The sequence below is a fragment of the Eptesicus fuscus genome, chromosome 3, assembly GCF_027574615.1.
Source record: "Eptesicus fuscus isolate TK198812 chromosome 3, DD_ASM_mEF_20220401, whole genome shotgun sequence".
NCBI classification, from domain to species: Eukaryota; Metazoa; Chordata; class Mammalia; order Chiroptera; family Vespertilionidae; genus Eptesicus; species Eptesicus fuscus.
In genome coordinates, this window is record NC_072475.1 from 11,817,035 (window position 1) to 11,842,507 (window position 25,473).

General features: G+C 40.8%; 1 protein-coding gene across 7 annotated transcripts in view; it reads left to right on the forward strand.

Moving 5' to 3' along the window:
• APP (amyloid beta precursor protein) overlaps positions 1-25,473 on the forward strand; it is a 229,520-nt gene that overhangs the window by 129,773 nt on the left and 74,274 nt on the right. For 3 of the 7 annotated variants that reach the window (XM_054713635.1, XM_054713636.1, XM_054713638.1), the window contains exons 7-11: positions 4,188-4,355; positions 6,678-6,734; positions 16,462-16,595; positions 21,549-21,623; positions 22,544-22,702. In XM_054713635.1, coding sequence (XP_054569610.1) covers positions 4,188-4,355; positions 6,678-6,734; positions 16,462-16,595; positions 21,549-21,623; positions 22,544-22,702 — 593 coding nt within the window. The remainder of the gene's footprint in view (positions 1-4,187; positions 4,356-6,677; positions 6,735-16,461; positions 16,596-21,548; positions 21,624-22,543; positions 22,703-25,473) is intronic. The other 4 variants (XM_054713637.1, XM_054713639.1, XM_054713640.1 and 1 more) reach the window with 2 other exon arrangements.

Consider the following 25,473-nt stretch of genomic DNA (forward strand, 5'->3'; position numbering starts at 1 on the left):
AATATCTGACAACTTGTTGCCCTGATCAGAGGAATTTTCTGTTATCTGTGTGTTTTATGAATACTTGCTCATAATTGTAAGCACATTATAAATTCTCTTTTCCATTAAAAGTATCTACTATTGTGAAAAAAAATTCTAATTCTTAAAAAATAACCAGTTTTCTAGTGTGTTGGTTTTTTTGTTTTTTTCTTTGGTGTTTTTGTTTTTTAAATATTTTTATTGATTTTTACAGAGAGGAAGGGAGAGGGATAGAGAGATAGAAATATCGATGAGAGAGAAACATCGATCAGCTTCCTCCTGCACATCCCCCACTGGGGATATGCCTGCAACCAAGGTACATGCCCTTGACTGGAATCGAACCTGGGACCCTTCAGTCCGCAGGCCGACACTCTATCCACTGAGCCAAACCGGTTAGGGTTAGTGTGTTGGTTTTTTAAAAATTTTCATCCATAAGAATCAAACACAATCTGTCTACTCATTCTTTAACAGAATTTAAGATCGGTTCTAATAACTTAGGCTCATGAAGTTTCATCCTATAGCACTACTAGCAATAACTTAATCAGGCTAAAATCTAAAGTTAGTATCAATGGCATTGAGGTCATTTGTTTTCATTTTTAATGGATTGTATGGTTAGGTAGATATATAAACATTGATTCAAAATATTAAATATAAGCATATTTAGTATATTTCAGTTTCCCTGTCATTATTTTCATTTTATTTTATTGTTAACATTAAACAGCTGACATTGTGAGATCAAACTATATTCATCTTCTTTCCTTTACCCTTTCTATGTTAAAATTGCAAAATATGTAATTTTTAACTCAAGGAATGTAGCTATATTTACATGAACTTTAATTGTGCATATATTCTTGCAGCATTTGGAGAAACTATGCTTCATAACTTTTTTGTATGCTTCATAATTTTTTTTACAATATCAGAATATTCAATTCCTAGCTTTTTGTAAATAACTCTAGTTTGATTAGTAAGTTGGATTATTCAAGTGGTTGCTATTTATTAATTTAAACTTCATACATTCCATGTAATACAGGCTTTTATTTTATATACATTCCTAGAGTATGAGAATAATTGAAATTTAATTTTAAAAATGAAATAATAAAAAGCTTTCCATTATTCTAAAATTATCCTTCAGTTATTGCTTATTGAAAGCTAATTATTTGCTAATCTGTTAACTTTGCTTTTGAAAATGGCAATATAATTATCATATATTTGAAAATCGGGATTTTTCTCCCTGTCCTAGCTTGACACTTTCACAGCTATCTTCATGCTGAATTTTTTAAAAAGTGTAAAATTAGCATTCTAATATGGTTGTCCACAAAAAATTGCTCCAATTTGAAATCCGTTCAGAGTTAATATTTTGTGATTAAGCATTATATTTTGAACAGTGAATTATATAATCATTTTATATAATGTAGGGAGCTCTCGCTCTGCTTCTACCTTGTGTTGGTATAATACTGATTTTTACCAAAGGCAGTTTAGTGTTGAAACCAGCACAGATCTCAGCAAGGACCTACCTTACAAAGATCAAAAAGGCATAGAAACATTGTCCCCAATGTCCACACCAAGGTCATGAAACTATTTGAGGCCATTCCAGGTCAGGAGTTCAGCAGCCACAATAATGGCTCAAGAGCCAACAAAACATTCTCCAAATGGAGATTTTGTCACTCTTCCATTGCTTTTTTTTGTCTGATGGATTAAGACTCTCTCTGGAGATTTCAGCAAGAATAGGGGACCCATCTTGTAGTTCTTTCTGTTTACTTAGTTGGCATATAAATGGATTTTGAGTTCTGGATGCTTTTTCTTAGTGATTGGGGCTCTACAAATACAAAGGGTTTCATAGCCATTTAGAAAAAGACAGAAGAAAAATAAAATTAATATACTATAAAAAATGGATGTGTCATTATGTTTCATGCTTGGTATAGGAAAACAAAAGTATATTGTAATGTTTGATTTTTGGACTGAGAGGTTTTGCCTCTATCAGAAGTAAGAAATTGTTACTAGTTTACACCAGGCAAATATCTATCTCTGATTATCTCCTTTGATCGTCATTCTTTCATCTCATTACTTGCACCCACCTGAAATCCTACCACTTTTATTTAGTGCATAGGAGATATCCCAAAGGCATGCTTCCTGCCCTGCTGAGCTGTGATGCGTAATGGGGCCTGTGGCAGACAGGCGTCAGAAGGCATGTGTTTGGTGCTCGGAGCGGTATAAAATGTGAGGGTCAGCTTGCATTGTTGAGGCATGGTGACTTGTTGCCTGTGCCCCTGTGACTTCGGGTCATACCTTCTGTGCCTTCCTTGGGAGTGGCCACTTGAAACTCTAGTGCCAACGCCAACCAAGTGGAGTCTCAGAACACACCATTGCCTTGTAGTCTTGTTGGAAATCAGTACTGCCTGAGGAAGAGATGAATGAGAAGTGTTATCGCCTCTTAGAAAAAGAAACGTTTACATGCATGTGTACAAATTGGTGAGGGAAATAACAGAGAAGGAGGAAAACCAACCTACTGTTATTTATTACAACTAAAGATAAAGTCCAGGAGTAGAGACAGCTGGTGGCTGTGGTTGGCAGTTACTCCACACCCGGGGCTTGGTTTTTCGCTGTGCAGTCCAGAAGCTGCTTTGTCAGTAACTCAGAGAGGATCAGACCCCCCAAAACTAACTTACCCTCTATAAGTCAGAATGCTAGTCCTTGAATTTGAGGAAGATAAATCGAATTGCCTAGTGGGTGGGATAGTTACCTCAACAGGTTGGCAGATTTTTGTCTTATAAGAGAATTCTGTGCATAAAACCAACTAAATCGCATTGCTTGGAGAGCATGGACTTTCAAAGCAACAGTACTGACTGAGTGAGACGATTTTAATAATGAGTGACATTGAACTTGATGCTCCTGGCATCAAGGAAAACCATCTAAAGAGAGCTGGAGTCATCTTACATAGCTGTACCCCGGACATTTCTCCTGCAGAGAGTTTGACACGCATCTTCCGGGGCTCAGTGCTGACTGCCCCTCTCAATTCTGTTGACACCATCATGATGGCAGCAGCTTGTGGTTTTGCCATCAGCTCTTTGCCTTGGTGGAAAGATCAATGCGTGGTGTGTATGGGGAAGTAAAACAGTAGTTCTCTTTGACATCCCTGTGGATCTCTGTCTTTGAGTAATTGATTATGGTCAGTCTTGAATACTCCTCATTTGGAAGCTCTGGGTTTTGTATGGCTTTTATCTTATAGAAGAAGGTTGCCTTCCCATGTTCTGTTAGTAAAGCTAAGAACAAGCAAGACACATGTGTGTTCTAAGGTACCAGCAGGCTCTCTGTAATCCTACCTGCAGCCTGGAATATACATGGGAGGTAGGTTTCTTATTCTAATCAAAGTAAAATGAAATCAGGCTGTTTACTACACTTTGAGTCAACCAGGGATTAAGAAACTGATCTTTGGGAGGGTGTCAAAGCATGTTGACAGGTAAGATGTGTTTGAATGTAAAACAATGCATGGTATGTATTAACAAATTAGAGTTGCTTGATTATGTTTTATTGTTTGGAACCTTATTGTTCAAGGGACAGGTAAATATACAAATAATCGTCTTTTTTAATTAGAGAGAATGCAACTGACTTGAAGTCACATTGGCAGATATTACATATACTTTCAAATACCATCAGTCATTGGACAGCTGAAAACTGGATGACCTTCAAAATATGTGTAATTATTCTGTGCTTCAAGTCAAGGCACAGAATAAAGAAAGTCAGCTATTTGTGAGAGATTAAAGTTTTTGCATCCTCCCCAGACACAATCCTTGTACCTGCAGAGTAATTGAAAGTTATTATAAAGGAAAAGTTTATTTTTCAAAGTGAAGAAAGGTTTGGATGTGCAGATAACCTCGAGGCCTTTAATATTCATCTAAAGCAGCTGAAAGATTGGCTCACCTTCGGCTGGAACCCCCTTATTACCACTGAGGGCTGCACATTCACCCAGCTCTGAATGCGCTGCTTTGTTTCCGAGGTAACCCTGCCGGGTCATTCCATTCCCCATCAAACGTTTGGCAGACTCTGCCCAGTAAACCCAGTGCGAGTTACCACGGGGAGGACTCATGCGTTAGCAACGTAAACATGTGCGTGAACAGTGAGCCGGTGCCTTCTCATGCTAAAATGTGGTTCCCCACGTCTCCTCTGACTAGAGGTGTGCTCTGAACAAGCCGAGACGGGGCCATGCCGAGCAATGATCTCCCGCTGGTACTTTGATGTGACCGAGGGGAAGTGCGCCCCATTCTTTTACGGCGGCTGTGGCGGCAACCGAAACAACTTTGACACAGAGGAGTACTGCATGGCCGTGTGTGGCAGCGTCAGTAAGTGGACCTTCCTCCAGCCTGGCCACCTTTCGTCTCTCTCGCCACTGACTCTGCTCCCTCGTAACAGATCGGTTTTCCTGGTTCTTGGGGACGGGTCTGTTGCCACCACTAACCCCATTTCTGTCCACCTCTCGAATGGCCGGGCATCTCCTCCAGGATGTCCGACCATGAGCACACATCTCCGTCTCTCTCTCTCTCTAACACAGCATGGCCATGGTGTGTTCTTTGACTAGCTGTGGTGCACACGTCTTGTAATCTCTAGGGACTTTCGAGTGCTTCTCTTTAAGCCAAGCCGGGGTTGCTGTTTTGCCTTCTCAGCTCTTCTGCAAATGTATCCGTATGTGTTTGTCCGTGTACATGTGTGTTTGGGTCTGTACATGTGTGTCTGGGTCTGTACATGTGCACCACGTGTGCAAATAGGGTTTACCACTGCAAGCCCCGCTGACGATGCTTCGGTTGCATTGGTAAGGCCTATTTGCTGGGACTGAGTATTTTTGACTTATTTCATTATGTGGGACCTCTATTGTGGTGGGAGGGAATGGGGCTGAATGGAGCACATGCCCTTCAAATGTCAGAAGGGGGCAGTGTCCCTGTGGCCCCTGACCTCACACGTGGACATTTGCAATGCCGGGTTTATATGTCTTCTCTTGGAAATCGATGACAACTCTTGACTTAAATTAGAAACCTTCAAGGACATAAGGCTCAGGGAATACAATTTCTGAAGCCTTTTCTCTTGAACTTGAAGCTGTTCCTAACTCCGGGGGATAAATAAATGAAGTCGCGGTGACTTCCATGCGAGTTGAAACTTCTTCCACAGACGCAGGTCCCAGGAAGTCATGCAGCGGGCACACGGACTTCTGTTCTCAACAGCCTCCCACGTTAAATCCCCAACTTTATTTTATTTACTTTTTGTTTGTGAGTAGGACTTTTTAACTACTCAAGAAATAGTTATGCAAGCTGATCAACTGAAGATTAAATTCAATAATTGTGACTTGTTTTGTTTGAGAGACTCTTGCCTGTTCTCCCCGCTTTGTGAGGGCAACAGTCGCTGCTTCCTGCCTGGGGGTGATAGGGATTGTATAACCGTTATCTGGTGTCATCAGAGGCTTAAGCTAACAAAACCAGGGCCTGCACCTTTCTGACCTTCCCTGGTGAAGCCCAGTGTCCCAGTGGAATCTGATGGAAAAGTCCCCGTGGGTCTCCTGTGGAAGAGCTGTCCTGGGTGAGAGCAGGTGGAGGAATTGGCAACCCCACGGGCATCTTTCCTGGCTCGGATTGGATGGTTGAAGCTTCTAGGGCAAAAAAAACTCCTTTCTTCAGTTTCAGACAAAGAAGGTAATTGGGTCAGGTAACCGGGAACACGTGGGGGATTCTGTCACCTGGACCCTCTGAACAAAGGGCCCTTGTGAAATTCTGACTGGTTTCGCTGCTGGGGGAGAGTTCCTGACATATTTCCAACTTTTTCCTTCTTTTCCGAGGTGGATTTTTTTTTTTTTTTTGGAGGGGGCTGTAAATATGTATGCACATAACATATAAGAAAGAGGGCTTTTAAAAATTATTAGCAGTGATGGATTTGCCTCAAGAGTTAGAAACACGAATGCCGCCCCCGTCCCCCGCAAAACACACACACAACAAACCCTATGGCAGCCCCTACACATACCCTCTCCAGTTGATCAGTTTGGTTTGATTCAGGGAGCAGCCAGCGGGCACCAGAGTTCCGATGGAACCTCTGGAGGCACCCTGGATGGCACTCATTTTGCTGAGATTTACAAAAGGTTCATGCCCCCAACGAAGATGTAATGGATAAGCCAGGCAGTGCCCAGTTTCAGGGGAAGTGGGTTACAGAAGAATTTATCAAGAAAGTAAACGTGAGAGGCTGAGGGTCAGTTAGAAAGGTGGACGGATAAGTGAAGAGTGAAGCCTCAACAAATAGCCAGAGCCGAGAGCTGAGAGCTGGGGGCTGCCCTGTGAACGGATGAAGCGATAGAGATGCCGTGGAGAATGCGTGGAAGAGAACTGGTGACGCTGGGCGCTAAGGGAGAAGGGGAGTCAGGGATCACCCTTAAACAGGGGACTTGGATGTACCATCAGAGACAAAGGATTCCAAGATGTTATTTGCAAATATATCTTCTGTTTATCCGCTGACTTTGGGCCCATGCTGGAGCCCAAACTCAGGATATTGGTTTAGTTTTTGTTTTTAATTCTATGACTTTGTTTTTGATTTTTCCTTTGGTTAGTGGAATCATGTGAGTGAGTTTCAGCCATCATTCTCATGTTTCTATTTTTGTTTTTAGTTATGTTCTTTTATTTTCTCCATAGTGTCCCAAAGTTTACTCAAGACTACCCAGGAGCCTCTTCCCCGAGATCCTGTTAAACGTACGTTGTAATTCACTTGAGGGGAAGGAGGGGAGGTGCATGGCTGGTTTTAAGTCCAGTATCGTCACCTTCTTTGCATGGTTCTGTGTTTCTTGAACACCTTCCTGTCTTTGAATAAGATGTCTATTTCCATTGCCTTGCTTGAAATGATATCTGATTTTGCCAGATAACTTCAGCCATCCAGCTAAGGGCATTGACTAAGCTGCTTTCCGATCAGGCTCCTTTTTAGTTAGTATAGTTCTATAAAATATTGTATCTACAACACTGCTATTGTGTTTTACTTGGCATCACTGTTTTGTTTCTTAAAGCTCACAGGTGCCATGGTTTAACAAGTGGCTATGTTTATAAGTGACTTGTTTCCCAGGAAACAATATGCAATGTGCATGCATTGTACTAACTACAGGTACTAGTGCGTATACCTCACCCTACCCTCCTCTCCCTCTGGTAATCAACAGAAAATTAGCCTTTATTTATATTATCCTGAAAAAAAATCTAGTCTCAAAATTGATTAAAACAATTATCTTTTTTAAAAAAGAAAAAATTATAGTTGAAGAATTATGTAATTTACAAAAGATGTTAGCAGAAAAGTTTTTTACTGGCCTTCATAAGATTCAAATGCATTCAAATTATGTATAACTTTGGGGAGTGTGGTTTTTACTACCACAAAAATCATATTTCCTATTGTGAAAAAGCATTCTTTCTAAGAGCATTGCAAGGATTGGAAGTGAGTAGACATAGAAAAAGTAGGGGGAAATATGGATATCACATGTAAGATTGATAATACATTGATCTGCCATGGCATTTTCATGGACCATTTATTCTTCTCAGGAACACTGTGGGCATTTTCCTCATTTCCTTTGTGCACATGAGAAAATGAGGCTTTAAGAGTTTAGTGACTTTTCCCCAGCCATCAAAATGGCAGGACCAGGTCAAAACTTAAACGATATTATGGCTGTGCTCCATACTCCAAATGGCCAACTATTTGGTTCTGACATTGTTTTCTATATTAGAAAAACAATATTTGAGGTTTAGAAGCACATTTTAAGAATATAGTAGATAGTATAGAAAGTGGATGGAAAATATTAAAAACACTTTTTCATAAATGCCATGAATATAGCATGCCTCAATGAATTAAATGTCTTTCAGCCCTTTTACAAAACAATTATTTTTACTTTAAGTTTTATTTTACATTATTTTAGCATACAGAATAATTTTGTTATTTTCCCACTTTGATTAGGTAATGGAAATGAACATTATTACTTGATAAATGTATTTTCTTGAAGTACTTGTGTCCTCAATTCTTCCAAACAGACATTGAAACATTTTTTTTTTTTTGTAATTTTCTCCGTCCCAGTAACTTTCTCTATCTATTTGTAGTGTGTTTGGGACCCTGACTCTTTTCCATTCTAGGAGGGTGAAGTGTGATTTTTGCTGTTTTATTTTCTTAGTCTACCTACAGAGGCCATTCAGTCACAGCAAGGGAAGGGTTTTGCAGTGTTAGTATAAACAGACTGGGGAAAGCATATAATTTCTAGTTATTTATAGCCTGCACAGCTATACTATCTTATTTATAGCAAAGCTGCACATTGGAATTGAAAAAAGTCATGGTCATCGGGAGGTCAAACGCAGGCAGCAGGCTGGAGTTGGAGACAATGAGCCAGAACTAGAAAGGTGGACAAGCCCCTTTGATTTGGCAACTTGGACTTGCACTTGGCTCCTTCTCCAACCCAGAGCCCCGTAACCAACCTCATTGGAGGGTATCTCTTTTCACGAAGGTGGTTGGTTTTACGGGTTTCTCAGTCTGAGTTGCTTCTAGTCATATCATAAATGAGAAATGAGATAGAAAAGGCTCTCCAGTTAAACCGATATAAGATTGCACACATTAGAGAAAATGTGTGATGGTCTACATTATAAATACAATAATTTTCCTGTCAAGACTTCTTATAATTCGGTATTTCTATATTTTAAAATCTTTGTCATAGAAAACAATTTTGGACATTGCAATGTAAAGGGACACTGAATTTGGGGCTTTATCACAAGGAAGAATCTAAATTACTGATGGAAAGGAAACAGATATGAGACGGAGAGCTTTCATTTTGCCTCTAGATTGTATATGGATTTGAATCCTTTTAAAAAGCCCTTCCCCATTTGGTGACTTTTGTGTCTGCCCATTTGGAGTTAGGACAGTGCATAAGTTTCATCGTCAGTCTGCCCAGTGCAATGTTTGTGAACAACAACATTACTCCATAAATATTTATAGATTAGCTTGTTTCAAATGAGAGTATGATCTTTTTCTTGTAGTATTTTCCTGACCAGGTTGTGTCTGTAATGGCAAGCAAACTGACTCCTTAATGGCATTTAATCTCACAAAGAGCATGAGGCCAATGATGGCTACACCGAGGGGTCTGACTAACGAGAATGACAGATGACCCATGTTGCTCCTTTCCTTGCGGTGAGTTGTGGTAGAAAGGACACCTGGCCTCTGTCTACTAGATGCCAGTAACACCGTCCTTAGCTGCGATAACTAAAAATATCTCTAGACTTTGCCAAATGTGCCCCGGGGGGGGAGGGGGGGCAGTTAAAATCACCCCCAGGTGAGACCCTCTCATGTAGACTGGTAGTGTGGCCACCCCCGATTCAGAGATATGACAAGGCTGATGTAAAAAATATGTGCGTTTTCCGTACACTTGAAGGCACGTTGAAGTGTTAGAATGTCAGGAGCCTCCAGTTCTCAGTGGATGTTTATGAAATTGAATCTGTGAGACCACTATCGTAGCTCTCAGTATTTGCAAGTTAAGGTAGAAGTTGCATGTCTTCCTCGTTTCACAGAATCCCTGCATATGCTAGAGAATGACCATCTGTAGAGATGCCATGTGGCCTAGTTATATGTGTGTTTATGACCATAGGGTCTCTGTACAGGTGCAGATCTGGCCTCTTGCAGGATTGGGGAAGGGGAAACAGTTGATGTCTACTCCCATCCACATGGCCCAGATAGAATAGACTAGTCCTCTTCCAGAGAACATATCAAATCAGGCCAAACCACCATCCCAGGTTCTAAGGTTGTTGCCTCAGAAGCTCACAATTTGCAAACTGTAGGTAACTCACTGTGTGGCCTTTGAATGGAATGGGTCACCCTAGCAGAGTTGTCCTGTCATAACGCCAGGGCCATTTAGTCTTTGGCCAGACTTGAACCATTGTTCTTCACCGCAACGTACTTGTTCTTCCGATTGCAAAATAGCAACTGTTAGTTTCTGTTGCCACATTCCCTAATTCTAACAGAACTGTGATATTTTTATAAAACTGCCAAGCATTATTCAAAACAATTACTAGCATTAAAAGACGTGGTGGTGCATTAAATTATATGTCACATCAGTGCCAATAAAACCTCTTAGATTAATGAGTATGAGAAGCTACATCTTTGGCATCCAGAAATGATCAGGATCAAGAGAATGGCCCTTTCCTCCGAGATACCATGGTAAGAAACTCTAATGTTGAAAATAATTGATTTGCTCTGCAAACCAGCATTTAAAAAGAAGAAAAACAAAAAGTTCATTTACTCAGAATAGTAAAAAAAAAAAAAAAATGTTCATTATATATGTGCTCTATTCTTCAGCTATTGGCAAAGAAGAGTAAGCAGTTTAATAAAGGGTTGGCAAAATTTTTCTCTAAAAGGCCAGAGAGTCAATATTTTAGACTTTTGTAGGCCATATGGTCTCTGTTACAAGTGCTCAACGCAGTAGTTGTAGCGTGAAAGCAGCCACAGACAAAGGCTAAGTGAATGATCCGGCTGGGTCCAATAAAACATTACTTAGAAAGAGACCAGCAGGCCAACCTCTGGTTTAATAAAGCTGCTACTTTTGAGCCCAGGATGTGCTGGTGATGAGTTCGGTGTTTTAAGGGACACTGGCAAAGTAAACCAAATACCCTGTTTTAATAACGTGACAGTTTCATTGGTGCCATGAGACTCAAGTATGTGATGGAATTAAATAACAATATAAAGTAAAATATACACGGGTAGGGAAAGCTTGCTGTGGAAGGCTGGAGTAAAATGAAACTGGCTTCCTCCTTTAAGACCTCCACAGAGGTTAACAGTTCCGTCTAGCTTTTCCTACTGCAGTTTCTAGGAAAGTGGACAATATTGAGGATTTTGACTTTTTGAACTCATCTGTTGAGTGTTGAGCAACCGTGACAGGTCACCCCTTTATGATCTGCCATAATGAAGTTGAAAATTGCTTCCAACAAATTGATGAAAAAAGCAATAGCCGAGGGTTAAGAAAGTCTAGATGCCAGTTATTATCACTATGGCTTCATATATATATATTTTAGATTCAGACTTGAGGGTTCTTTTCCATTTTGGTGCACTGTGTTAAGTAGGGTGTAGATATTAATAAAAATAACACCAGCATTCATCCTTCCACGCTCCTTTCACATAGTTGACAAAATTCCCACGTCAGTCCGTGTCCATAAGGCATAAAAAAAAGAGATGTAGCTTGGCTAGAGTAGAGTAAACACGGCATAGATTACATTTTTATTATCTTATGTCCACATGATGCATTGATGATCTGCCAACCATGATCGCACAGACTATAAAATAATGATACAAAGGCATATCGGGGAAAGTGCCTTTGTTCTTTTTTTTCTTTTTCTTTCTTTTTTTTTAAGAGTGTCTGCCACATTTAAGGATCACAAACTATTTTCATGTTATAAATGCTTCCTCCAACTCTGACTGGGAGTGGGAGGCGGCGATAGATAGTTGAGTTCCGCGTGCATTGGGGATTTTAGCTGTTTTGGAATTAGAGAAACGGAGCCCTTTTTTTAGAAAAAGGAAGTTGAGGTGGCAATCTGCAAAGCTCTGCCGTGCTTTCCGATTACATTTTCACCTAAAATCGTTCTCTACAGGTTTACATTTCACCTCTATATAAATTATCCCCATTGCCCCCTTTCATATAAATCACAGCCATTTCAAGTGACAGTATTGCTAGCTCTGTATAAAATAGCATTTCCCGTGATAAGGCAATGACTTATATGGGTCTTAATTCACTTTCATTTTCTATTGTCAGTGCTATCGAGGTAATACATTGCCTCTCCGCCAGCAAAAGGAAACTAATCAAATTTTCCCGCTAGCGTCTAATGTTAGTATATTGACTGGATGCCATTTATGGGCCTCTGTTTAAGGGAAACATTCGCCGTGTGGCCTGGTGTGGGTGGTCTCAGTTGTTACAGCTTAAAGGTGGGCTTAGTCCTCTTTTTGCATCCTGAGCCCATTATGGCTATACATTTGTGTGTCACCCTAGAGATTGAGGAAACACACAAATCTCAGAATGATTGGGGCAGCTTTTCATGATGTTGCTAGTTTTGGACTCCACATTCTTGCTGCCTTGAGTATGAATATGAAATGAAGTACAATGCAGTGATTACAAAATCAGAGCTAAAATGAGTATGTGAGTGGTTGAGCATCCATCTATGAGCCAGAAGGTCTCTGTTCAATTCCCTGTCAGGGCACATGATGGGTTTTGGGGCTTGATCCCCAGTAGGGGGCGTGCGGGAGGCAGCCGATTGATAATTCTCTCTCATCGTTGATGTTTCCCTCTCTTCCTGTCTTTCCTCTCTGAAGTCAATACAATTATATTTCTAAAAAAGAAAAATAAACTAGTTAAATTAAATGAGTATATGGTCCGTGGAAACTGAAATTCGATGGTGTGTCTGACACAGAGGCCTTTCAAACGGACACGGAGGGTGATCCCTACTGCGTTCTGCAGACACCCATTTTCACCTTGTTTTGGAGTAACCTCCCTTATAATTAAAGTTTTCTCAGGGGAGACTCAGGAACGGAACTGTTTCCTTGGCATTATGTCCCCAATGATGACAGTGTATCTTGTGACAGGAACATTGGGTACAGCGCCAGGGTTCATTAATAAACTGAAAGCAAACCTGCTCCTCCTCAGCTGCCTCTCCCCCCCCCCCACCCCCCCCCCCAAAAAAAATAGCTCTGCAGGTCCTCAGGGGAGATTGCAGTGGGAGGTGGAAGTGTTGTGCCAAGCCTTGGTGCATCGTTTGTAAAACTGAAATGAATCCTCACACACAGGTGAAAACAATATCTCCCTTAGCATCTGGTTACCTGTGGTTTAGGTAACAGTGCTGTGTGGTGAGAGAAGTGAATCCGATCCTTCTCATCTGTATGTGCAGGGGGAGGAGGGGAGGGACTTGCAATGAGACCCTCACCTCCCTGCCACTTTTCCAAGCCACCCTCCTTTTTTGTCCTTTACTCCTGCTGCTTGGTCCCTTAGCAGAATGGTCCTTTAATTTGCACTCGGATGTCGAGTGTGACACGGTTAGCATTAGAATAAAGGAATCGAGAAAAAAGCAAGCGAGTGCAAAGGGTTAAATAGGTTTTTGTTTTGTTTTGTTTTGTTTTTTAGAGAGAGGAAGAGAGAGGGAGGGATGGACACATCAATGAGACATCAATCGGCTGCCTCCTGCACGCCCCCTACTGGGAATCAAGCCCACAATCAGGCATGTGCCCTGACCAGGAATCAAACTGGGGACCTCTTGGTTCATGGGTTGATGCTCAACCACTGAGCCATACCGACTGGGCCAGAGTGATCCTTTAAAGCACATTATGTCCCTTTTTCCCTCCTTGAAACAACCCATGTTGGTTGGCTCTTGTCCCCCATTTCTATTCTGCCTCTCTCACTACTCTCTCTCTAGCTCGTGCCACACTGACCTGCTGGTCCTGGAATTTTCCAGGCACTCTCACCTCTTAGGGCCTCTGTGCTAGTTTCTTCACCTGCCTGCCCTGTTCTTACAGTAGGTAACTGGAGGGTGGGGGGTTTGGCTTCTTTTACAAATGTCACCTTCTCAATTAGCCCAGCCTGGCCACCTCCTTACTGCTGTGGTCTCTCCCCTCCCCCACCCCTCCCTCCAGCTCTAATTTTCCTTTTCTCCATAATGCAAATCACATTTTAACAATGTGAATTGCTGTTTTTTGAGGTGATTGTTTCTCTCACTGGAACATAATTCCACAAGGACAAGGGTCTTTGTTCATTGGTCTCTCCTATCTACCTGCCTCACATAAAGTAGAAGCCATAATATTACTTGGAGGGATAAAGGAATGAACAAGCGCTCTCAAGGCAGCAAAGTCAACATCCCGGCTACTGTCTCAGCTTCTCAGATAACCTCCGACCTCCCAGGGTTGCAAAAAGAAAAAGGGTTGAGGCTTAGATCAAAAGCATTTCTCATTCAGAATTCCACTGAGATTTGGAAACTGAATGACCTTGAGGCAGTAATGTGCTGGGAGCTGGAACTGCTTTTTGTTGTATTTTTTTCATTTAGACACCCATGCTCAAGGTGTACACCCTGCCACATTCAGCCAGGCTACTAAGAGACTAAGAAAGTTGATATGAAAGTCACCTGAAAGCTAAAATCACATGCATATGATGGTGGGAGTGCTGCTTAGGATTTGCAGCTAGAGGTCTAAAGCTAGAGCTAAGCATGCTTAACCCTGAGTTTCAAGTCTAGTTGTCTTTGGCAAGGTGACTCGACCCAGCAAGCTTGCTTGCAGAAGTTATGAATGAGCATGTTTGAGCAGGGGCCGGAGGCTGAAAGATTGTCCAGATTCAGGGTCTATGGGCTCTTTCACTTGCCCCCTGTTCCATAATCCTGCTGCTGCATGCTTGTTAGAGGTCATTTACCAGGAAGCATACGGGGGGGGGGGGGGCACGCGGGGGGACAGCTGTCATAACAAAGCGTGTTTTGGGCCAATTCATGTTGTTCTTTAACCAAAACAATCCCTTTCCAGTGCCCTAAACATGTCAATGGATTAGCCCTTCACTGCTCTAAATATTAACTTTAGAGCCTTTTCATGGTTTTCCTAACCCTAAATTCAGACTTATTTGTGTGTGTTTGGGGATGTGAACGAGTATGCTAAATGATAGTGTTTCCCCTCTGTGTAATTTTTTCTTCTCCCCACATGTTAAGTGAGAACATGTGTCGAGTGTCTGGCACAGTATTCACTAATGAATGGGGGCTTTATTATCTGGCCAACGTGGAAATCTGGCCCAAATCACAGTACCTAGGGAACCTCGGAGGTGTCTGAACAGTACCAACTGCTTTGTGGAAGTTTAAAAAGCAACACAAGAATAAGCCCTCCTAAAAGCCAGTTTGTTTTCCCTTCCTACGTGGTTCAAGCGACCAAAGTGGCTGTGAAACACACACAGCTCCGGGGCCGTTGTCCCCTGGAAGACACTTTGTAGTCCTGAGCCTCTCCTTTCCCAAAGGGAGCGCCTTGAAAGGGTGGGGACATGAGGCGCAGGTGTCCGGCTCCTGTCACCACCGTGGTATGCTGTCTCTGGTCCACCATGGACTTCACACGATGGCAGCCAGTCCTGGTAGGACAGTGCCTTCTGGATGTAGGAATATTCAAGAAATAGAAGATGAGCTCTCTGCACAAACTCCTCCTTAAAATGTTCTCTCCTTCCCCCTCACCAGCTGCAGGGTAGTGGTAATGAAATACTAAATTCATTTGAAAATATCAAGAGGTGTCATCATTCTTCAGTCCTTGGCTGGAGAGGGATCTGGTTTGCTGGTTGCCGTGAATACGGGAACACCTCGCTCACACTAGCTGAGAGGCATTGTTAGAATCAGTGGCTTACACGTTTGAATTAAGGATTAAAAGAGAGACTACTTCCCTTTCAAGTCCTCAGCTGAAGGGACAGAGGTCATTAACAAGGATTGAATGGAAGACATATTTCTTGATCAAATGGAATAAATACATAATGCAGTCTTTGTATTTATTTCCATGTGCTTAAAAAAAGGTTTAATACTTGAAATATTTGTAATCCTGTTCAACGTACTGCACATGCTCATTTTTTATAATTTTTTTATTCTTACTATTATAAAGTTGTATTTCACCGTACACAAGAGTTGGAGAACTTTTCTACTCATATGGTAACTATTATAACTCCACTTTTCCAAAGAGGGTGCCATGGTATGGTTGACACACAGCCTGTGGCTATCCTAATCGGGGAATATGACTCCAAACATTTTCATTTATTCAAAATGTAAAATGTGACTTGCCTAATTTTGTCATTCTGCCAGATTGTAGTATGCCAAAAGAACTTAAACTTGTTCTCATTTGTGAAAGTGGAAAGGTCTTTTTGTGATTTCAAAAATGCATTTATTGACTTTTTGAGGGTTGTTTTTTTTTTAATAGTGTTTAAAATATTTTCTCACAAAAGATGGCTTGTAATCTAGCGATCTAAAATACACAGTGTAGGATTTACCTTTGCTCTGAGGTGCAATTATCCTACAATGGGCTAATTTTGAGATGTCTTTGGGTTTTGTAGGAATCTTAATTGATGGATACCATTGTTTACTTTCAAGGTGACAAAAGTTAATTTAGCAAAGCATAGGAATTTAGGACAATGTGTCTGTGTTAAACACCAACTGTTTTGCTCTATGCCTGTTGTTTTGCAAAGAATTTTAAACATAATACTATAATCACAAAATGGACAATTTTCAAGATTTTCCTTCACCTGAGTCTTGGAAGGGGTGACACACAACTTGCTGTGCTGGGAAGTGTCTCATGGTATTTTCTTCAACAGCATTAACGTCGTGTGTGTGCTTCTGTACTAAACTCTTTGTTCTGGAATAATGGAAAATACGGCTTTCTTTGAAATGACCGGATATTCTGCTTCTCTTCTCAAACCTCCCTCCCTTCCATTTACAGTTCCTACAACCGCAGCCAGCACCCCTGACGCCGTTGACAAGTATCTGGAGACACCTGGAGATGAGAATGAACACGCCCATTTCCAGAAAGCCAAAGAGAGGCTGGAGGCCAAGCACCGAGAGAGGATGTCCCAGGTAGTGTGACTCTTTTGTGCTTCAGCCCTACAATGCAGGGGAAATCTGGTCTCACCTCTGCCTCAGAATCTCCACGGGGGCTCAGTGGCCAATAAATATCTAGGGGTGGGTAGGAGTCTTTAATTTAATCCAGATTCTTAAAGATTTAAAGTCTTAATTTTCAACGTTTTCTATAAGGTATTGATTTGGAGGGGAGGGTTTTATCCTCCTGATCATTTCACCTAGTAAAGATCCAGGTATGGTAAGTATCATAGGATTGTGCAAGCAGAAATTCAATATGTCTACTACCTTCTCGATGGTCTTATTACTCTGTGTATATATAGTACCTGTAACCATCACATGTTGTAAATTAAAATCCCTTAAAACCTTCTTTAGTTAGTGTTGAAGAATATTTTTGTATTAAATACCTGATTATTATATCATTGAACCAATCATTTCTTACAAAGCTCATTCATAAGACCATAAAAACTTAAAACTAAATTGAAGCATAATAACCATTTCATCTAGTCCCCTATGTATGTTTTTAAGATCAACATAGGTCATTAGTAGACTATCGTAGTCATGCCTTTTTATTTTCTGTCTTTTCCAATGATTTGATATCTGGGACCTAACTAACCCTGGGGAGACTGCCCCTCCCAGGGCAAGCCAATTCTTAGAGGTAGCAAATGACTGGCCTGCAAACACATCTTTCCCGTGCAAACCAGCCACTCAAAATCCAAACTAGTCAATCCTAAGTCCACTTAGCCACTTTACCCTGCCTCCCTCACTCCTTCCCTCCCAAACCACAATAAAGGTTTTTATCCGTGTTTCCTTCTCACTCTCTCTGCCTCCGGACCGACTCTGGTGCTTCCCATGTGCTACATTGAAAACTGAGCAAGAAACTATCTTTCCACTGGTAGTCGTCTCCTGATGTGTTGGCCTCATCATACCTGAATAACAATGGCACCTATGTTGTAAAACATAGAACTACTAATGTATCTAGAAAGGCACAACACAATTCCTTTTTTTAAGAGAGTGACCACAATACTGAGCTACTTAGGAATAATAACATTGGGGACGGGGAGGGGGCATAATCGTAATACTTGGGCTCTGGAATACAATGCAATTCTAGTTGTCACCCTTAAGAAAACTCAAATGCGAGTGGAAGTAGAAAGCTAGCTATACTGGAATAGTGATGTTTCATCTGAAACAGTTCTTTTGAAAAGTGGGATCTTTCTTTAGGAAAGACACAAGTTGATAAGTAATCTCTGTTACAAAAGCCAGGGTGACTACGAGTCATACTTCTAGCCGATGAGCTGATGTCCCTTGAAGTTAAACTCTCTCACTTCTTGTTTATGAAGCTTCCAGGGGCTTTCCACAGCCCTCAAAATCCACATCTGGGACAAAAAAAGAAAAATAACAAGAATAAATACTGAATGCTCAGCTTGGCATTTCCAGTGCCAATTCTCACACCCCACCCCCCTGCTCCCCAACTCTAGAGTTTCTACTTTTTTTTCCACCCCAACTGCTACCATCGTTGAACAGGCAGCAGGAAATGCTGCTGGCCTCTGCTCTGCACGTGCTCAGCTCATCTTGGCCTTCCCGTCACTCTAGGCACTGACTTTCTCTGAAAATGCCCTTCTACTGCTCCTCACATTATAAGTCTCACCCATCCCTTACACCCCATGTCATCCTCACAATGGGACAAGCAGTCATTGCTCTTTTCATTCAGCTCGACAAATTTGATCCCCAATTTTATTAGTGATTATTTTACATACATACGTGTATGTGTGCACGTGTGTGTATGTCTTATCTCTCCAGCTGGATTGTAAACTTTTAGTCACTATAAGTTTATGTCACCTTACTAACGTTGCGTTTCTTTTCTTGACCTCACTTAAATAGTCATTATTTTTTTTAAAAAAAATACAAATCCTGAATTATTTTTCCCAATATAGCTTGATCATTTTGAGCCTATTAAGAGAACTGATTTCAAATGCTCTCCAAGTTTTAGATATTATCAATCTCTCCCGGAATATGAACTTAATTTTATTTCAGCACATCTATTTAACACATGACCTAGTTTGTCTAAGTTTTAATAGATTTTCTTCATCTTTTAGCCATTAGCTACACCTGAGATAACGCAAGAGATGTTATCCTACAGCAGAGAATGCAGCCAGCCAGATCCAACTGGTCACAGGAATGTGATATGCCTGAGATCAACATTTATCTTTGTGATCTGTGCCACTGAATTCTGGGGACTGTTTGGCTCTGAGCTTGCCTGCCTCTTAAATCTCTTTGTATTAGTTGTCAGTTCTCTGCATGACACTGCCAGTATTTGAAGATCCATAAATCCAGATGATGCTAGAACTTTTGCCATGCAGTGGGAAATTGCTTCATAAGAAGATTGGCCACAGCCACAAAGGCCGGATCCTGAACATTTCTAATTTTTTAAAAAAATGTAGTCCTTTAAATTATTTTTTATTGTAGTTTTTGTTGTTTTCTTACAAATACAGAGGATTTGGGTTATTTTGGTATTTCAGTTTTTTTGTTGTGGTTCATGATAACTCTAAATTTGTAGATTTCTGTTGCCGTTACGGATAGAATCTATCAACTATAAGATGCTGAATGACTTATAAGTACTCTTATTACTTATGAATTCATCAGTGTCAATGTATCCTTAAAATGAAGGTCTTTAAAATGAAAGTTGATCTTTCTCTAAATGTATTATTTTTAAGATAAGCATCAACATCTAGGGATGGCCCTTCCTTATGTCACCAAATATAAATAAAATGAGCTCATCTGCTAGAATTGCCATTTTAGAATGTTGCCTGTAGGGCCACAGGGGACAAAAGCATGGTACTTAGAGCCACACAGATCTTGGTTTATATCCTTCCTTTTCCTTTTTTTTTTTTTCCCCCCTGCATGACCTTGAGTGGTTAACTTAACCTGTTTCAAAAATAAGAGTGGCCATGCCTAATCTCACAGGCTGTTGTGAGGAATCAATTAAATGAGATAGATTTTATAAAGCACTAAGGACTGGATCTGATATATCTCTTATCAGTATAGCTCTGAGGAAGCCATTGTTCACAGGAAGATGTTGAGCCTACTCTATGTGTTTATCTTTCAGTAGTAGACCTCGTGTGATGTTATAGGTGAATTGTTTTATTTCCAAGGGTGTAGGATATAATTAAATTTCTCTGAAAATCAAAATTTTATTTCTCTAGAAATGCTTATTTTCAATTTATTAGCTAAATAAGTCTCCTTAATTATTTCATGATTTCTTTGCTCGAAATGAACGTTCTGAATATACAAGGTGAGATTGCGCAAAGTTAATTTGGGAAATAAGTTTTTCACCTTCCAGTGAAACATTTGACTTCTCTCTCAAACTAATTTTGAGATTCCTGCCTGAAGAATTCATGGTAGAATATTGCTGCCTGAAGAATTCATGGTAGAATACCGCCACTGAAAACATTCCTGAAGCAGGAAGTTGAAATATTTGCAATGCAAGGCTTATCTCATCCATAAAAGCAAAAGTAGTCTTCCCTAGCCCCTCCCCGCAGGTACCCTTCATTAATTCTTGGAGACACCAAAGTATCTGGGACAATATGTTTCTGTTCTTTTGTGTTCTGTTCTTTTTCACAGCAATGGATCATTTTCCCCAATTTTGCTGTGAGCTCTTTAGGTCATTTTTAATATGCTTGTCAAGCGTAGTAGAGCATACATCCCATTCTATTCTGTCCATAATTTCATGAAAACAACATGGGGGCACTTGTATCTTATACAACAAATTAATGCTAATACACAATAAGTGTCTAATTAAAAACTCACTTGGTGATTTGATGTGGTGTTATCTCATAGTTATTTATTCCAAGCCTCCCTTTTTTTGTGATCTTGAAGGTCATCGGATAAATGAATTCCTTAGGGATAAATACCTATAATTAAAGAAATCAAGTTGTCTCATGGTTTGGGAGTCCACCGAGTTTGCCAGTAAACATCTGTTAACAAGTCAGAATTTTGATTTCTTGATCTTTCTGTTCTTCATTTTACCTAGCTCAAGTAGGAGTTGCACTTTAAAGCAAAACAAAACAAAAACCAAAAACACCATGCCGATTGACAGCAAGTAGTACACTTGAACAGCTGTAGATGGTAAGAAGCTCTGTTTTCTTCCAACAATATGCACAGCTGCAGACTTGTCCTGCGTTCAGATCAGTGAGTGAACTTGTCTCAGGGAAATCTTAGGTGAACATCAAGAATGTGAGGGGGAGACTTCGTTTTTCTACCAAACCGATGAGCCTGGTCATTAAATTAGCATTACTTGCCAAGAATACTGTTTGCTGCATTCAGCACATTATAATGTGTACTTTCTGAGAATTTCTAGAGGGATCTAGGGCTGTTTATACTGTGGGTTGGCAAGCAAAGGGCCCTAATTACCCTGGGTTGGATCTCAGGGTTTCTGACAACAGAAGTGTTTTTCCCAAAGTCTTTTCCTCCCTCCAATATGTACTATGTTTTTGGCACTGTGTTCACGGTATATCTACACATGCATAAAACGTTCTATGTGCTTCCCCCACGCACACACACTGTTAGAAATTTTTTAACTTTCTTTCCCAAAAGACTAAAACCAATGTGTTCAATTTAATGTTAGAAAGCGTTGTTCAGGAACTGGATGCCTTTTATGAGTCATCGACATTTGTGCACATCAAGAAAAAGGACCTTCAGCATTTTCTCGGGAAAAGAAAAAAGACCTCCTTTGTTTCAAAGGGCCATATTGCTGCAATAAATTTGAATATTTATGATCACTGTACTAACAGGATAGATTTACATCTTAGTGGGAGGTCAACTATTACTGAGGTAAAACTGGAATGTGATAATTACGTACAATGTCAAATATAGGAGAAAAACATAATCTATCTCATTAAATCTGTATTTGAAAAAAGAACCGATTTTAAATTTCAATGTTTTCTTATTTTGTAGGTCATGAGAGAATGGGAGGAGGCAGAACATCAAGCAAAGAACTTGCCTAAAGCTGATAAGAAAGCAGTGATCCAGGTAAAAACCTGAGCCCATTCTCACAAGGGGTGCATGCCAGCAACCCCTCCCCCATTCATGTTTCCCATCGTCTGCTGGAGCCTCATTTGTGATTGTTCATATTCTCATCAGCTTGGATTACTGCGCATCATTGTCTAGTAATTGAGTTGCTTAAACTCTGCCTTATATTTGCTCCCAATTAGCTCAAGTTATAATTCATTTCCATAAAACTCACATTGTTATTTGCAGTCTACTTTTTAATCAATAATATATCTTTTTGGTTGCCATAATCTTCTGCTGCTTCTTCCCCTGGCAAAAAAAAATATGTAATTAGGATTTTTAACTGCAGCCCCTCTCAAAATTACCTTAAGTAAATGACAGATTATCACGGTCATTTCCTTACATTAAGATAACTCTGACTAAGAGAGGAATATTTGTTTTTATATGCAATGTGATGTAGAGTTTCAAGAATACATAAACTTATCCTACATTTTGATTAGTCGAATCAGTCTTCAGGGGCCACATGAAATAATGGGGCCACATGATATACAATGAGAAGTGTAAGTTGGGAATGATTATGAAATCTTTGAATGAAATGAAATTTGATGTTCCGTTTAAACAACTCGAACTTGCCCTGACTGGTTTGGCTCAGTGGATAGAGAGTCAGCCTGTGGACTGAAGGGTCGCAGGTTCGATTCCGGTCAAGGGCATGTACCCTGGTTGTGGGCACATCCCCAGTAAGGGGTGTGCAGGAGGCAGCTGATGGATATTTCTCTCTCATCGATGTTTCTAACTCTCTATCCCTCTCCCTTACTCTCTGTAAAAAATAAAAAATAAATAGTATATTTAAAAATAAACAAACAAACAAACAACTCAAGCTTGCTGCCCCCCATGCAACTTGTTCCGTTCCCGAGTGACACGTGCCTGTGTTTGGACGGCAGCATTTCCAGGAGAAAGTGGAGTCGCTGGAGCAGGAGGCCGCCAACGAGAGGCAGCAGTTGGTGGAGACGCACATGGCCAGGGTGGAAGCCATGCTGAACGACCGCCGCCGCCTGGCCCTGGAGAACTACATCACCGCGCTGCAGGCCGTGCCCCCTCGGGTAGGTCCCCCCTCGGGTAGGTCCCGCCTCACAGCAGGCAGAAGGCCCCCCGGGCTCTGGGCACGCAAGGCCAGGAGAAAGAGGTCTGGGGAAATGCCATGAGCACCATTGTTTAGAGGTTTGCCCTGAGTTCATTCATTCCGTGTTGAAGGTTGAAGGGTCCCAGGGCCGCTGCCTCCGCGGGGCTGTCAGCACCGCAAACACGTTTGCCCACGGAGGCGGCAGGCAGGCCTCCCAGGGACTCAGGGGGCATGGCCTGACTTGAGTTGGCATCCCAGGGATGCTGACCTCTCACGGTAGAGATGCAATCTGGGAACCAGAAACCTAGCCCAGCCCCCTCATCAGATGTGATGTCACTGAGGTCAAGATCTGGTCACAGAGTTGAGATCTGGCCGAGTTACAAGATTTTTAGTGGAAGAAGAGAAACCAGAACTAGGGTTTCCTGCCCAGAGCAGCATCCATATTCCCTAGTCCAGTGGTCGGCAAACTCATTAGTCAACAGAGCCAAATATCAACAGTACAACGATTGAAATTTCTTTTGAGAGCCACATTTTTTTAAACTTAAACTTCTAACGCCACTTCTTCAAAATAGACTCGCCCAGGCCGTGGTATTTTGTGGAAGAGCCACACTCAAGGGGCCAAAGAGCCGCATGTGGCTCACGAGCCGCAGTTTGCCGACCACGGCCCTAGTCCATCATGACGTCAGCAGCAAGGAGCCTTATGCGTGATTTTCAGTGACAAATGCCCATAGAGGCTTACCAAGCAATGCAAGTATAGATTTCCTCACTGAGGCTTTGTGGGAGAGGTTGCTTCCGGCGTAGGAATATCCTATATAATAAGAGGCTAATATGCAAATCGACCAAACTGCAGAACGACCGGTCACTACAACACGCACTGACCACTAGAGATGACGTGCACTGAACACCAGAGGGCAGACACTCAATGCAGGAGCTGCCCCCTGGTGGTCGGTGCACTCCCACAGGGCGAGTACCACTCAGCCAGAAGCCCTGAGCCGGGCTCATGGCTGGCAAGTGCAGCTGCAGTGGCAGGAGCCTCTCCTGCCTCCAAGGCAGCTCTAAGGAAGTCCGACTGCCGGCTTAGCCCGCTCCCGCATCAGACATCCCCCGAGGGCTCCCGGACTGCGAGAGGGCGCAGGCGGGGCTGAGGGACCCCCCTCCCTGTCCCCAGTGCATGAATTTCATGCACCAGGACTCTAGTTCTGTATATGAGCGTGTGTACACTAGGTCTACCCGTGCTATCCATGATGAAGTGAAGGATGCTGAAATCTCCAACTGGAATTGTGGGTGGGTCGGTTTTTCATGTGATGCTGTCAGGTTTTGCTTTGTGTATTTTGAGGCTCTGTTTTTAGGTGCATGAACGTTCAGGGTTAGGTGCTCTTATTATTATCCAACACCCCATTATTATTATCCAACACCTTCTTTATCCCTAGTACTATGTTTTGCTCTGAAATTACTATGTCTGCTATTAATTAAGCTACACCAGCTATGTTTTGATTAATGTTATAGTGTATCCTTCTTTCAGCCTTGTACTTTGTTTCACCTCTTTATCTTCACATTTGAAGAGCATTTCTTAGAGGCAGCATATAATTGGGTCTTGCCTTTTAATTAAAAAAACCATTTAATGAAGTTATAGGTACAGTTATGCCTAAATCTGTCATCTGGCTGTTTTTTTGTTTATCCTATCTGTTCTTTGTTTCCTATATTTTTCTTTTTTGCCACCTTTTGGACTAATTGAATATTTCTTTTATAATTCTATTTTATGCCCTTAGTTGCCTTTTTAGCTATAACTATTTTGTTATTTTAGTGTTTGCTTTAGGGTCTATAGGAAATAGTGTGAACTTTTCACAGTGATACACCACTTCATGTATATTACAAGAACCTTACCATAGAGTACTTCCATTCCCCATTTCCTATCTTTGGACTGTTGTCATCACACTTTTTTCATATTATTATTTTTCTTGAAATAATCAGTTATCTTTTAAAGAGTTTTAAATAAGAAGAAAAATATTTATTTATCTATATAGTTATTTATCTACATATATTTCTGGTGCTCTTCATTCTTACATAGATCCATATGGAATCATTTTCCTTCTACCTGAATGGCGTTCTTTAAAATTTCTTTTAATCCATGTAGATTGGTGAAGAATTCTTTTGCTTGGGTTGTCTAAAAAGTATATTTATTTCACCTTTATTTTTTAAAGACATTTTTACTGGGGATAGAATTCTAGGTTGGAGTTTGTGTGTTTTTTTTAAGTACCTTAATGATGATGCTCCAAAGAATACTGATGTTATCCTTTTATTGTTTGTTTGTTTGGTCTCTGTATGTAATATAACTTTTTATCTTGCTACTTTTAAGATTTTTCTTTATAATATCTTTGAGCAATTTGATTATGATGTGCCATAGTTAATTTCAATCTGCCATTAATCCCATCTGGCTATTTTCCTTCTTAAACACAGTAGTTTTCATATCTAGCAGTTTAATCTGAGTTTTTGTTTCTTTGTGTTTTTTATATCTCCCATATCTTAACTTTTTGAACCTATAGGATACATTATGGTAACTTTTTTAATATCCTTGGTTGCTACTTCTAACATCTGTGTCAGCTTTGGGTTATTTCTGACTATTTTTTCTTTTTATATGTGATATATTTGTGCATCATTTCATGCCCAATCATTTTTTATTGTCTCTCAGACATTGTGAATTGTACCTTGTTGAGTGCTGGACATTTTTGTATACCTGAAAATCCATCTGAG